The 14,889-nt window shown below is 35.6% G+C and overlaps 1 protein-coding gene across 1 annotated transcript in view; it reads left to right on the top strand.

The window, feature by feature from the left end:
• Ptprq (protein tyrosine phosphatase receptor type Q) overlaps positions 1 to 14,889 on the top strand; it is a 189,302-nt gene that overhangs the window by 64,954 nt on the left and 109,459 nt on the right. The window contains exons 20-25 of the mRNA XM_048418794.3: positions 2,989 to 3,157; positions 5,281 to 5,571; positions 5,807 to 6,082; positions 6,449 to 6,600; positions 10,202 to 10,343; positions 13,129 to 13,398. Of these exons, the coding sequence (XP_048274751.3) occupies positions 2,989 to 3,157; positions 5,281 to 5,571; positions 5,807 to 6,082; positions 6,449 to 6,600; positions 10,202 to 10,343; positions 13,129 to 13,398 (1,300 nt within the window). The remainder of the gene's footprint in view (positions 1 to 2,988; positions 3,158 to 5,280; positions 5,572 to 5,806; positions 6,083 to 6,448; positions 6,601 to 10,201; positions 10,344 to 13,128; positions 13,399 to 14,889) is intronic.

Here is a 14,889-nt window from a genome sequence, read left to right on the forward strand (position 1 = left end):
GTCTTTCTAATTACAAGAGAAGGTTGTAAACTGTGCTTTGCAGAGGTTGAGCTTTATTTGTTACTCAGTACACTTAGCTTAAAGTCAGGACTTGTGATTGACTGATTGTCCCTAAGACTAGGCTGTTGTATAGCTCGCGGAGCTTTACAAACCACCCCAGACAAAGGCAGCAGAACACAGTGTCCAGAGGTCAGGTCCGTGCACACATTCTGCCATCCAAGTGGAGTTCTTAAGCTTTATGCCTTATCAGCAGACTATAAAAGTTGTATAGATATAGACACATGTGTAATTGTAGGTGGAGGTATTTTTAAACAAATGCCTTCAGAACAAAGAACAAAAGAAAGGTTTGTTTATTTTTTTTTCTGTACATCAAGCAGAACTTCTGCCCCTTTTGGAAAACTGAAAAAAAAAAAACAAGACAATTATTTCTTTCCACAAAGTCACTCTCAGACATAGCATTTTATCACTATGCCATAGAAGGTGTTCAACATGAAGGTTTCCCCTTCTTTTTCTGCATTTAAAAGATGCATCACAAAACGTTTCATGCAGGTTGAGATCTTAGCAGCGGTTTCCCTTCTATCCAACATACGTGCAGTTTGTGCAAAATTGCAGTTTGGTTCTCTTTGACTACAACTACCCCTCAGTTTTGAACATCTACCTCTGGTTTCAGCACAGTCGTCTAAGTCTATATATTCAAATCTGTGTCTAGAATATGATCCCATTTTTAACTCATCAGTGTTAGAATAGGTTATCTCCTATGAAGTGATCTTAAGAATGCTTTTAAGTGTGACAGCTGCAAGCAGGCATAGGCGAGTGATGCTCAAACGTTTCAGAAGCACGGTCTCATGTTGCTTGACATTCATTCAGGCTTGAGCGTAGCTCTAAAATTACTGTTCAAAGCAGCATATCTTCTCTATCTTTTTATAAGTTGCTAGAGAAAATACTTGGAATGAAAAATTACACAGCAGATTATGTATATAGTTTTTAACTTCTTCTGTCTCCTTCTCATAGAACTTTGTGGAACACCCCCACCCTTAGCATGTTTTATTTACCTCCTATTTCAGACGTCTGGTTCATGTCTTAGGTTTCTTCTGTTATAGCTAACATAATAAATAAAAATGAAACATAGGACATTCATATTTCTTCTATGTTCCTGGAACAGTTTAATGTGTAGGTTTAATGATCAACAAATAGTTTAATTGAAATAACATAAAATTGTTAGCATGGAACAAGGTTTGCAGCACTTAGCTATATGATTCAGAAGCATTTGAGCATGAACTTCACCCATCTTTCCATGCTTTCTTGAGGAGTAAGCTCTTTACTGCTGCTCAAAGATCCACCATTTCTGTTATCACACACTGTTTTTAGTAGAGGAAATGGCCTCTTATATTATTGTTTCTACTAATATGTGTCATGTTTTCTTAGCATGTCTGACAAAATGTCACATACATTAAAAGGGTTAAAATAAGTTTGTTTGATAATCAATTTTGAAAGCATTTGTCGGATACCTTCTGGCTGTATTTACTTGAGCAAAATGTAAGGTTTAATGATATGATTTGAGCCGCAAGACAGTATGAGACAAAAATAAGAAATACAAGGTGAAGAAATGAATGAAATAATCACCTGGAAGATGTCTAAAATTTTATGAAATTGTTTGATGTCTATGTTGCTAAGACGTACACCCAACAGGAAAGAATACTGGATGATTTAAAATAATCCCTTGTTTAGTTGTGATGTTTGCAGATAATTAGAATGAATTCTATTCCAAAGAAAAGCTAAAATCCATTCTAATAGCCTTCCAGTATTAATATTTTTAAGTTGTGGTTATATCAGGCAGTAATTCTATGTGTACAGTTAGTTTATGTGTACAGCTATTCTATGGTTACTAGTGTATTGGAAGGCATCCAAGTTCATATATCACGTTTTCTGAGAAACTGTTAGATGTTTTTAACATGTTTATTCTCAAATAAGGCACCACAAAAACCAAAGCACATCTTTTATTGTACTGGCAGATAATGTCAAAAGAACCACAAAAACTAAGCAATTTTTTTATCTCAGTGAATTTTAGAATCATCTTGACTATAGACTTAATCAAATGAAGTATCCTACATTAATTACTTAAGCAAATTATTCTTGCTTTTATTGTAGTTAAGCACAGCATTAATTGGTTTGTGTGTGTGTCAATGGAGTCTAATCCTTAGTAACTCCCTCTAAAGTAGGAAGAACTATTCTTATTTTATAGTTAGGGGCCAGGAAGCTTTGGCCCCTAACAAAATTAAATTTTGGTGCAGCCTTGCCCTGTTGTACTTGAGTTTAGGTCTGCAAGACTTAAAGTAACTTGTGTACATTGTATAGTGCATTTTTCTTATAAAAGTTTGGCTACTGATACACTTCTGTTGAGCCAGGGTCCACTGTGTATCAGTGGAGTCACCATGAAAAGCTGTTTTAATTTTTCTTTTCACATCTGTTGGAAAAGTATCTAATACTTTGAAAAATGCCTAAATATTTCCTAAGGGAAACTGGATTTGGCCAGCATAGCCACAGAGTTTTCTCTTGGCCATTTGACATTTTCTACTGGATATAACTCTAGTGTGTTTCTCTTTAATATTTGATGGATTGATCTAAAAAGAAAAACTGCTAGCAACTAGTTCACTTTTAGTACAGACATAGTTCCAGTTTAATTTTTAGTTTTGAGACAAGATTTCTCTGTAGCTTTGGAACCTGTCCTGGAACTAACTCCTGTATACTAGGCTGGCCTCGAACTCACAGAGATCCTCCTGCCTCTGCCTCCTGAGTGCTGAGATTAAAGGTGTGTACAACTACCGCCCTGCCAGTTTAATTTTTATGATAACATTGTCTTATGCTATTTCTCATAAGAATTAAAATATTAAAACCACAGCAGATAGTTCCTAGTCAATAACTACTTTGCAACAGTCATGCCTACTAAAACACACTCTGAATTATTACTACGATGTGCTTATTTTTCAGAATTTTACCCTTCTTGAAGTAACCAATGAACCTGACAACGTTACAGTGTCTGCAAAAATATACAGACTGGCCATATTCAGCTACTATACATTCTGGGTTACAGCAAGCACTTCTGTCGGAAATGGAAATAAAAGCAGTGACGTAATTTCTGTATACACAGACCAAGACAGTATGTAAATGAACACGTGATTTTATCTTTATTCAGGAAACTTAAAGATCTCATAAGTTGTCAGAAACTTTTATTTGTGTACATTGGCAATAAAATCTGTTAGGCATTTAACTGCTTGTCCTAGGACTTTAAATGTATCTAATCCAGTTCTGACTACTACAACTACAACAGCTTCTTCTATTTTTCCTGTATAATATTATTCTCACATTGTTGATGGTTTTTATTTTACTTTATTTATTTTTATTTTAGCCCTGTGCTGTGAATGAGCTGAGGGTTCTCCACATGTTTTTTCATAAACACCTGGAAGTCGAACTCTCTTTCTATGACTTCTAATGTCCATTAGACCTCATTTTACCAGTCTGTTCTGTTCTGTTATATAAGAAGTTATGTTATATATAAGAAGTAGTTCCTGCCTTTCATACTTTCTAACAACATTTGAACATATATAGATGAAAAAATATAAAATGAGTAATATAAACACAACAAAGGAATACATTGCTTGTCCTTGGTAAAGATCACTTTTGAATAATGGACAAGCTCAATGCAGGCTTTCTTCTCATCAATCCACTAAAATCCTGTTGTTTCTGTTGCTTTGAGAGATGTCCCAGTCATCCGGAATGAACAAGGAAGAGTACTCCTGCACGCATAGATGATTTTTGTGATAGTTAGGACACCTGCTCATTTGTTTCAGAAGTTTCTTTGAATCCCCAGCAGCTAACTTTTTTTTTAAATCTGGCTTTGAATCCACGCAGGACTTCATGAAGCGTTTTCTAAATTGTCTTTGTGACAAACATAATAAAAATGCAGTTAAAAGAAATTTCTTGTTTACAGCTTCTTCAGAATGCTGTTCACACAGGCCATTCACATAACTATGATGACCGATCCTTGATTTTGAATTTTTTTTTTTTGTTTCAGTTTCTAAAATGAAAAGGAAGGTGCATCACTGTCCATTTCCCATGTGGCTTCTGTTCCATTTTGTTTAATATTAAGGTTTTATTTGTATGCGTATGGGTGTTTTGCCTGCATGTTTGTGAGTGCATCAGGGGATTGGAGTTCCCTTGGAGTCCAAAAAAGGACATGAAACTCCCCTGCCCCCACTACTGGAGTTGAAGAGTATGTTAGTTATCATATAGGCTCTGAGTACCCAATCCAGATCCTCAGGAAGAGCAGCAAGTGCTCTTAACTGCTGAGTCATCCCTCCTGCCCCCTTCTTGTTTATTTTCATAAAGATTACTGTCCTACTGAGAATGCCTTTGACTTAAAGTTCTACTGAGTTAAATCCCAATGTGTACTGTTTGAAAAACATTAACTTACCAATATAAATATGAAAAACTATGTCTTCTTTTTGGCAAAAATAACTTGACTAGAGGACAGGTTCACCCATAGAATATAAGCAACATGTGAAAATGTACAGTTAAGGAATGTTTAGGAAAACCTTTTGGTATAATGTGGTCAATATTTCAGACTCTCTTAATTGTAGATCTCTCCCAGGATAATTGCAACCCATAATAGTTTATCAGTTATAATTGCAGCACCACAAGTAATAACTATTTGCTGTGTGTAGTGTCTTGTGAGACTTTCAAATTCACATTGAGTATAGTTGATATCTGAAAAGTAAAATTTTATAAGTGGAAGAATTTCTTAAAGTACAAATGCAAGTTAGTCTTTTGTTGGCTGGAGACATCTTGTTCCTGGGGTCAGAAAAGTTTGGAGTTAAACATTCATACTACAAACATGACTTTGACCAAGTCTCTTATGGACTCTAAGGATCGGTCTCTGCATAGTCAGACAATCATTGGAATAAGGAAATCAAATGTATTATTTAGAAAATTAAGAAATTTTTGATTCTACTTAGAAATGTGTTGCATATAAACACATGTAATCCCCACATGGTAAGGAAGGTAAGTCAGAAGAATAAAATAGAAACACAATTCTTCCATGTGTTCAGAATGAAAAGGCTTATTTTTAAAATAATTTTCATATTTATATGAATATGCATGTTTGTATTTAAAGAATGTACATGTATGAGCTGGTGATGGTGTTTCAATAACTACATTCAATTTGTAACTTGTTACCTCTGGAATAACGAATGGCTTTCATGTTCTGATCACTACCTACCTCAGTTCCTGAAGGGTTTGTTGGAAACCTGACTTTTGAGTCCACTTCATCAACTGCAGTAAATGTGAGCTGGGCGCCACCATCTCAACCAAATGGCCTTGTCTTCTACTATGTCTCACTGACTCCCCAGCAGAGTCCTCACGGCACGAGGTCACCTCTGATTACACGTGAAAACAGCATACATTTTGATAATCTGGAAAAATATGCTGATTATGTATTTAAAATTACACCATCAACAGAAAAGGGGTTCTCTGAGACCTATACTGCCCGGCTACACATCAAAACTGAAGAAGACGGTAGGAAGACACTGTTGCTTCTTTTGCAGATTATTAATGTCCTCTTTGTTTGCATTGCTTTTATTTTTATTTATAATTATGTTCTCAAGTAATCATCTTTTCAATAGACATAGTCAGTCCTAAGTGACTTACAATTAAACCAGTCTAATAATAAAATTAAGCTCAATTATATTTGAAGTGTCTTTTTTACTAATAAAAATTTGTTACCTCATTTAACACTCTTTTTCTTTTATAGTTCCAGAAACTCCACCAATAATCAACACTTTTAAAAACCTTTCTTCTACCTCAATTCTTTTATCATGGGATCCCCCATTAAAGCCAAACGGTGTAATTCTAAGTTATCATTTAACTTTACAAGGACCGCACGCCAACCATTCTTTCATCACTTCCGGTAACCACATAGTCCTGGAAGAACTCTCGCCATTTACTTTGTATAGTTTTTTTGCTGCTGCAAGAACGGTGAAAGGACTCGGTCCTTCTAGTAACCTTTTCTTTTACACAGATGAGTCAGGTAAGTTGAACCAAGTGATTTCTCTGTTCAGCTTGCACGCTCTGTTTTGAAGGAACAGCCTGAACAATGAAGAATATTAGGTCCTGTTGGTAGCCAACTTAACACCCTCCACCTACTTTGCGGATCTCTTTTCTTTTCCTTTTATCAATTTAGGCTTCGGAATTGCCTATTCTGTTTAAAACTGTTTTGAAGCATAGAGTCATAAATATAGGAGCAAAATTATTTCTGGTATTTATTTTGAGAATTGCAACATGTGGTAGTTTTATAAATCTCTCTGAGTTTGTTTCTTCAAGTAGTTAGAATCGAGACAGTATTTCTGTGATACACGATTTATGAACTCAAGTTTTATAATGTGTTTCCCTGCAGCGCCGTTAGCACCTCCCCAGAATTTGACTTTAATCAACTACACTTCAGACTTTGTATGGCTGACATGGAGCCCAAGTCCTCTTCCGGGCGGTATTGTTAAAGTCTATAGTTTTAAAATTCATGAGCATGACAGTGATACTATATTTTATAAGGTAGGTTGATTATAATAGAATATATTCATTTCAGACACTCAGAGTGTATATTAAAATGTTTTGAGCTGAAGGGAAATAGGCTGCTTCATATTAAACAAGGGAAGGGGATGGAGTGGGATATTTGCTCAGTAGTGGGATATTTGCCTCTTATGTGCAAAGCTCTGAATTTGATTCCAGGTACCACAGTAATTAATTGAACAATGAATATATTTACATAAAACCCCATTTTCCTATAATATGGATGTTTGTGGAAAATATAGGGAACCATTTTTCAGGTGAGAACTGAATGCCTCTGAGAACATTTTACCTATTCTCACAGTTTCTACATTTCAAGAACTAATTGTATCATTTATTTAGTGCTAAGAAATACACAATGATTTGTATGCTTTATTTAAAATCTAATATATACTATAGTTCTTTTTATTGATGAAATAAATATCAAATGAATCATTTCAGCCATTTCACAAAATATTTACATTGGTCTTGTGGTAATGGTTCCAGACAGCAAGTGATTCTAACCTCTGGGTCCTCTATGACAAATTCTTAGTCTGTGAATTTTAATGGTAACTCATTTGCAATCCTCAGTGCCTCTTCCTTATTCCATTTTGTTTAGACATAGGATCAGTGAAAAATATGCAAAGAACCCATAGAATAATATATCTGAAACTTAGAGTTCTAGTGTTTGAATGCCAAAGTATGTTACCGCTAGCTAACATTTACTTCAAAAAGTTCTCTCTCTCTCTCTCTCTCTCTCTCTCTCTCTCTCTCTCTCTTTTCCAATGGCAAATAAAACTCCTAGGATATTTTTTATTTGCAAGAAGAGTGCAAAATGCAGAGTAAGCATTCAACGTTGTAAATACTATAATTTATTTCCCTGATAAATCCAATTTATAACATGTGCAACTTACAAAGACAATCATAGAAAATCAAGAGCAACAGTTATGATTTGTTTGTTATCATCATCATGAACAACATCTTATTTCCTGGAAATTAATATGTTGCTTTAATATTTGATAGGTTGAGTAGCATTCTCATTATGTAACTTCTTAAATGTGGAATGGTTTCCTTGTATTAGTGACCAAAGTGTCTAGCCCTTTATTATCTATCCCAAGTTTAATCTCAGTGTTTTCTCATAATTTTGGAATGCCTGTATGGGCTACAGAAAATATTCACAAGAGAGAAATAGTTTCTTTGGAACAATCTCATTCTTAAGATTACCTTGTATATGCATCGGAGTGTGCATGCATATATATGACCTCATTTCCAGAGAATAATGGCCTTTAATTTAACACTCTTAACAGAATGATAAAGCAAAAGCTCTGACATCAAATTACCTGGTTCAAATCTTTCCATTGAGATTTACAGCGATGTGTTATAGAAGTTACTTATCCTCTTAAAATTATTTTCTTCAAATGCAAAATAATAAATAAAAGCTTCCTATGTTAATGAAGACTGTATAGGCAAATCCATATAAAACACCTTGGACAATTCTAGAAATATACTAAATGCATTCGCGTTCATTGCACAGAGATTAAAGAAGAACAAAAATTCCCTCTAGTGTCATGGTAACTTTGAACATAAAAGAACATTATACTCTTACCTGAATATGGTTTCAGTATCTTTAAACATTCTTTTTTTCTATTATGTGTTTTCCATTAATATTTCACTAGTAGGAAACATACAATTTTATGCCACACAATGTTAAGTATATAATTTTAGAGCAAGTAGTTTTCTTTTTAAAGATCTACTACATTTGATTACTTCTATTTGCCACTATTTTCAATCCTTCTTATTGATTATATTTTTCTTCAAATTCTCTTAAGTCTCTTCTCACGTCATACCCACCTCTAAATATTTAGTTTACCATGCTGGCTGTTTTCCTTATGTCTGACTTTCGCTGCTACTGCTTTTTTCAACTTTCCCTGCCAGGCTCACTTTAGGCTCCATTTTGTTTTTTCTGTTGTTTTGTTCTTTTTCTGTTCTCTATTACCTGCAACTCTGTTGAGACAGCAGACCATTGGGACCACCCCAGATGTCACTGGTTCCTTGTCAGCGCACGCTGGGACGCTGACATCACTTAGAAATTTGGGTCACTCTAAAATGCTGCCAGAAGTCATTTGTTTAGTAAAAAACTTTTGAAGAGTCACTTTTGTGTGAATATATTCAACAGCCAATAAGCTAATTTACTGCAGCAAATGATTAAACTCTCAAGTTCAGTCATTTCCCTGGTCACTAGTTCTTCTGAACCAAAATCAAAATGAATTTTTATTGTGATTAATTTTTTATGTGGATTTTAATAGCTAATATAAAGTCTTCTTGCCAGTGGGGACCATGTTCTGTTTATTAATTCGTATCATCCACAGATCATCGCTCAGGATGGTTTATAAATAGAAAGTGTGGAATAAGAAAGAGGTGGGAGAGCAAGTCCTCCTAGCTGTTGATGTCTTCCTGGAGATTGTTTTGTTTTTAAGAATAAATTTGAGATAACAATTACAACATTCCTTCTTTCTTGCAAGCCCTTCTGTAGATCCTTCTGCCCTCTTATAAAGTCATGAATTCTTTTCTCATTAATTATTATTACATGCAGATGTGTATATGCATATAACTATCTATTCCTAAATACATCCGGTTTTCATGAAGATGCTTTTAAAATGTGATCTATCATTATTATCAATGTAGGTACCTTAAGACTTAATGCACAGTGGATCAGCTAGGAAAGGCACTTGCCACCCAGCCTGACCACTTGAGCCCATTCCCCAAAACCACATGATAAAAGGAGAGAATTGACTCTCACAAGTTGTCCCTTGACCGCCACACAAAAGTCCTGGCGCTCCCTCCAAACAAATGAGCAGATTAGTGTTCTTGGTAAATTTCCACTAGGGAAATATGCAATAAGCCGTATAGTTTATCCTTTGAGATATATAGTTGAGGGTTTGTTTGACTGTTATATAGGTGCTTCAGCTTGACTTTTTGCTTTCATTGGGATACATTTCCAAATAACTTTTTTTATTGGTGGGGAAGTTTTCTATAAGAAAACATATTCTTCTCTGGTCAACTATCAAGGCTTTTTAGGTTTTTTTCCTGTATTTTCCTAAGAAAGTTGTCAAACTAGAACTTTAGGAGTTGTTTGGAATCTCCAACTTAAGTTCCATGGAGACAGACTGTTTTATCTATGACTTTCTTTCCACTGGCTATAATGCAGTTGCTGGTAGATCAGTAAACACATACAGGTATGTTGGGTATTAGCAAGTAGGTGAATGTGAATTTGGAAGACATAACTGCTCACTGCCCGTAAACTGCACTTAAATTTGAAACTTTCACTTAGCAAATTGAAAGGGAATTATAATAAGCTCATGATTCTAAAAAAAGTTCAAAAACAAAAATTATGAGATTCTTCAAGACCAAAATGGTACACAGTTCATCCTTGTATCATAAGCTTAACATGCCCTGCAGGACTGAATGTTAATGATCGTTTTAGTTATTAATATTCATCAAATCATAGGTTAAATATAAGAGAAATATATCATGATGTTCGAATACATGTGGTATGACAAATACATATTTGAAGATGCCTTGTGACTAAGCATCTTTTGCTTTTCAGAATATTTCAGGTTTTCAAACTGATGCCAAACTCGTTGGGCTGGAGCCTGTCAGGACCTACTCGATCAGTGTGTCTGCGTTTACCAAAGTTGGAAATGGCAATCAATTCAGTAATGTAGTGAAATTCACAACTCTGGAGTCCGGTTAGTCACAGTTTCTGCCTCTGCAGTGTTTGCTCTCATATTTAATCAAGACTTTCACCATCCTTCTGTTTAATAAAATGTTATTTAGTATTCCCTCAAAGGGGAAATGAATTCCAGGGCTTAAAGGTTAGGCTGGGTCATTTCTGGAATCATATATATGTATTGATACATGCATATTTACATACAACTTTTCCTCTGTAACTGAGAAAGACAATATAAAAGGCTACTTTTTTGTTCAAAGAGGTGACAAGGTAGGCTTCTAGACTGTGAAATGTCCCAATTCTTAGCATTACCTGTGGGGCTGGGAAGAGCAGGTAACTGAACCAGCACTTAACTGAACATAACTGTTCAGATTTTCATGAGTTGTGACTAGGATTGTTCTTCAGGAAGGTAAGCTATAAGACTTCAGAGGAAGGAGTCAGGGTTGTCTCTTGTACTTCATACAGTACCCTAACAACATAGAGTACTATAAAGGGCCACTGGCTTGGTTTCCCAGCAACCAAACTGCTGTAGCACAATGGTATGGGCCACATCCAGACTCTATATGGGCCTTGAATAGCTTTCATTTGTGAATTAGTTAATGGTGGGTTAAATATCCCCTTTTCTTTCTACTAACGAGGCTATATATTTGAAGACACCCCTCTTCATCTTTTCTTGGTAACAATGATTAATGAATGGCTGAAAATTCATTTTCTAGTCAATCATCACAGTTCTGGATGTTCTTGTATTAATGAACCTCCGCATTAAGATTGGAGGTTAAAGATGTGAAATCAATAGTTTCCCCCATGAACTTAGAGACTCTTGAGGTCTTCTCTCCCAGCATGCCTACAGACAAATCAAATCCCTAGTATTTGGAGCTGGAGCTGTGTGATCAGTATCTGAATCAGAATTCTAGCTGCCTGGCTTGTTGGTTGTGCAACCTTGACAAAGGCTCAAGATTCCTTTGAGCCCTGCATTTTCCACTGAAAAGAAACACACATTAGCCACAAACATTGTAGGAGTTATCGAAAATTTGAAAACATCCATTAAGCCTTACTTATTAGTGAGTTTGTCATGCAATAAATGCAGTATAAATATTATCATAATTATTCCATCCTTTTCATGAAGAAGCCATGATCCAGGCAGAATAGGTGGAAAATGTCTTCCAAACTTAGTGAGTAACCCAAGCAGAACACCATCTTTTGTTGTTGTTGTTGTTGGAAATAATGGAAATGACTGGGGGAAGTGTGAATCAACTTGAGGGAAAATATCTAAAGATTTTCAACCTATAAAATATTTAATAGTATTCACAAAATTAATAAAAGTTGAGGATCATCTTACATAAACTACTTCATAAACTAATGTTTTTCAGTAACAAAGTTATGTCACAAAACATAATGCTCTGATTACAAAAATCATAGAAAATTTGCATACACACACACACGCACATACCCTCAAATACTCACACACATAATAGGCTATCCTTAAACTTAGAGATCCCACCCGCCTCTGTATCACAAGTCCTGGGATTAAAGGTGTGGATCAATACCACCCAACTCATCTTTTATATATTAATTGTTTATGATTTGTTGGGATTTTAGTGAGTCAGTTAAGTAGATATTCCCAAAATGTTTAATTTGTTTATTTTAGACATGTTTTAATATTGCCATTCTGCATTGATGTATTCATCCTGCAAAAGAAAGGTTTATAAGGGACACATTTAGGACCAGAGAACAATTGTTGAGAGGTCATAAATTTCATGAACTTTCTTTTTTTATATATTTATTTATTTACTCATTATGGATGCAATATTCTGTGTGTATGTCTGCAGGCCAGAAGAAGGCACCAGACCTCATTACAGATGGTTGTGAGCTACCAAGTGGTTGCCGGGAATTGAACTCAGGACCTTTGGAAGAGCAGGCATTGCTCTTGACCACTGAGCCATCTCTCCAGCCCCCCATGAACTTTCTTTAAATCAAGTTTATATAATAGCAATATCCCTTTTTTACTGTTGTGAACAGTTTGTAATCTGTGAATTAACCACATGGTAATTTTCTCCCACTATCCTCATTTTACCATAATAATGAAGTTATGCTAAAATAGCTAAAACTAAAATTGAAGTTAGGCTAAAATACTGAAACTAAGGGACGTTATTGGATATGTCCACTGAAAGTAGTCAGTGTCTCTAACCTATAATCACTCTCACACATGGGGGTATTACTTTTTGTTGCTTTCAACTGCATAGAATGGACACCAGAGAAAAGAAACCATTATTAAATAAATTGAGAGAAGTTCGAGCAGAAAAACCTGAGACCCTTTAAAAAATATATTGTATATTAAAATAGTCCGTGTTCTTCAAAGAACCCCAATAGAATGTCTCTGCTTTTCTTATCAACTTCCCAGCCCTGTTGAACCTGAAACAGTGATAGCAGACAATTTTGTATTGCAAAAATGTTCAGTGATAGCTATTGAGAAGTTTGCACCAATCTGACTAAGAGAGCTGGCATCTATGACTGCCTGGACTTGAGGCCAATGCATTTCTGAGACTATGTGAGAATGTGTTTGCTGCTTGGACCTAGAAAAACATTCCATTAACGGCTCGAACTTGTGAGCATTAGCAAGATCAGAGACAAAAGTTTCCATTAGCCATTTATGTTAAGAACTTGTTGCACACATATTTAAAAAGTTGACATATTAAATTTTTATTTTATCTTTGTGAAATCTCATCTTAGGTCTTGGTTGCATAATTCAAAAATTTACTATATGTGTATAAATTTTAACTTGGAGTAAATGTTTTTCTCTTAAGTTCCAGATGTTGTACAGAATATAGAGTGTATGGCACGTAACTGGCAGTCAGTGGTCGTGATGTGGGATCCGCCCAGGAAAACAAACGGAATAATTATCTACTATGTGATAACAGTTGAAAGGAATTCTACAAAACTTTCTCCCCAAGACCACATGTACGCTTTTACAAAACTTCTTGCCAGTACATCATACGTCTTTGAAGTAAGAGCCTCAACGTCAGCTGGTGAAGGCAAGGAATGCATGTGTAATGTCAGCACACTCCCCGAGACAGGTAACTACTATGGAGCACATAACTGACCTGAAGCAGGTAACGGTGTAAAATAATTAACTAAGCCAAAATAGGTCATTAATAACATGAAGTATTATGAGATGGGTAGCTGACCTTGAGTATATGATTAACATGAATGCAGTAACTAGTATGGAGTTAAAAAATAACATGGAACAGGTGACTATTAGTAACATAAAACAGTTTACTAGTGTTAAACCAATAGCTTATATGAACTGGGCAAATAACCTGAAACAGGTATCTAGGCTTCAGGTAAGTAGTGTAAAATAGGTAACTAATGTGAGCAGTTTATCAGTATGGGGCTAACCCGACAACTAGCCTGACAGATCTAATGGCAAGTAGTATGAAGTAGGTAACTAATCTGAAACATTTAGTTATTCATAAATAATATCATACGCTTATCATAGTATTTACATGACACTTGTTTTCAGTGGTATGTGTATATAGTGGATATGACTGCCAATGTGTATGCATGTATGTATGTGTCTGGGGATGTGTGTATGAGTTCAAACATATACATGCATGTTTATGTTTGGTTATGGACACCTGAAGTCAACATCAGAGTCTTTTTACCCCATGTCCATTTTCTAAGTTGAGTCAGAGTCTCTCAGTTGAACGCAGAACTCATCGATATGGCTACTGTAGCTAACCAGCTTGCCCTAGGGATCCCACATCTCCTCCTCCTTCCAAGCTCTGGAGTTACAGGTAGGCTGCACACCCAGCCAGCATTTACCTTGCTCCTAACACTTGAATGATAGATTTACACACTCAGGCACCTCCACATTCACAATAGCACACTTATATGAAGATACTAAAGTTTAGTCCAAAAAGGGAACAAGCGCTTCCTTAGCCTACACATGTGATCTCTGAGTACCAAATGAGTGTATGTTCAACCTTCTTTTCTTTGATGGGAGATCGAGAAGAGGAAACAGAGACAGTAATACAAATATAAAATCCTCTAACGTATTGACTGTGTTTTATCATTACTTAAAGGAACTAATTAACATACAAACTTTTCAGACTATATTTTCTTAATAATTGTTTTCTTGGAATTTTGATTACTTCTGTGGAGTCTTAAGACTTGCAGTATCAGAGCCCTGTGCATCCATTTTCTTTTCTAAACCCTCAGAACTGTCTTTTAGACCATCCGAGTAAAAGAAAGAGGTCTCTCAGCTCCAGTCTATAAGAAGAAGCGTCACAACTTCTCAGCGGTGTCTCTTTGTGCTGTTACCTTCTTTCGACCTTCTCCCACATTCTACAGCTACATAAGAAAACCTGGACTCACTCTTGATAACACCACTTCCCTGGCTGTCAGCCCTAATGAGATCCATTGTACAGCCATAACTCTGTACCACTTCACACGCATTTCCTCTTCAGCGGACTGTCTTATGAATCCCAGCCCCCGGTGAAAATCACACCACCTAATTTAACTTCACATTTATGTCCCTGAGGACACAAACTTTAGAAATTTGAAAG

This window comes from Myodes glareolus, chromosome 26 (genome assembly GCF_982192425.1).
Source record: "Myodes glareolus chromosome 26, mMyoGla1.1, whole genome shotgun sequence".
NCBI classification, from domain to species: domain Eukaryota; kingdom Metazoa; phylum Chordata; class Mammalia; order Rodentia; family Cricetidae; genus Myodes; species Myodes glareolus.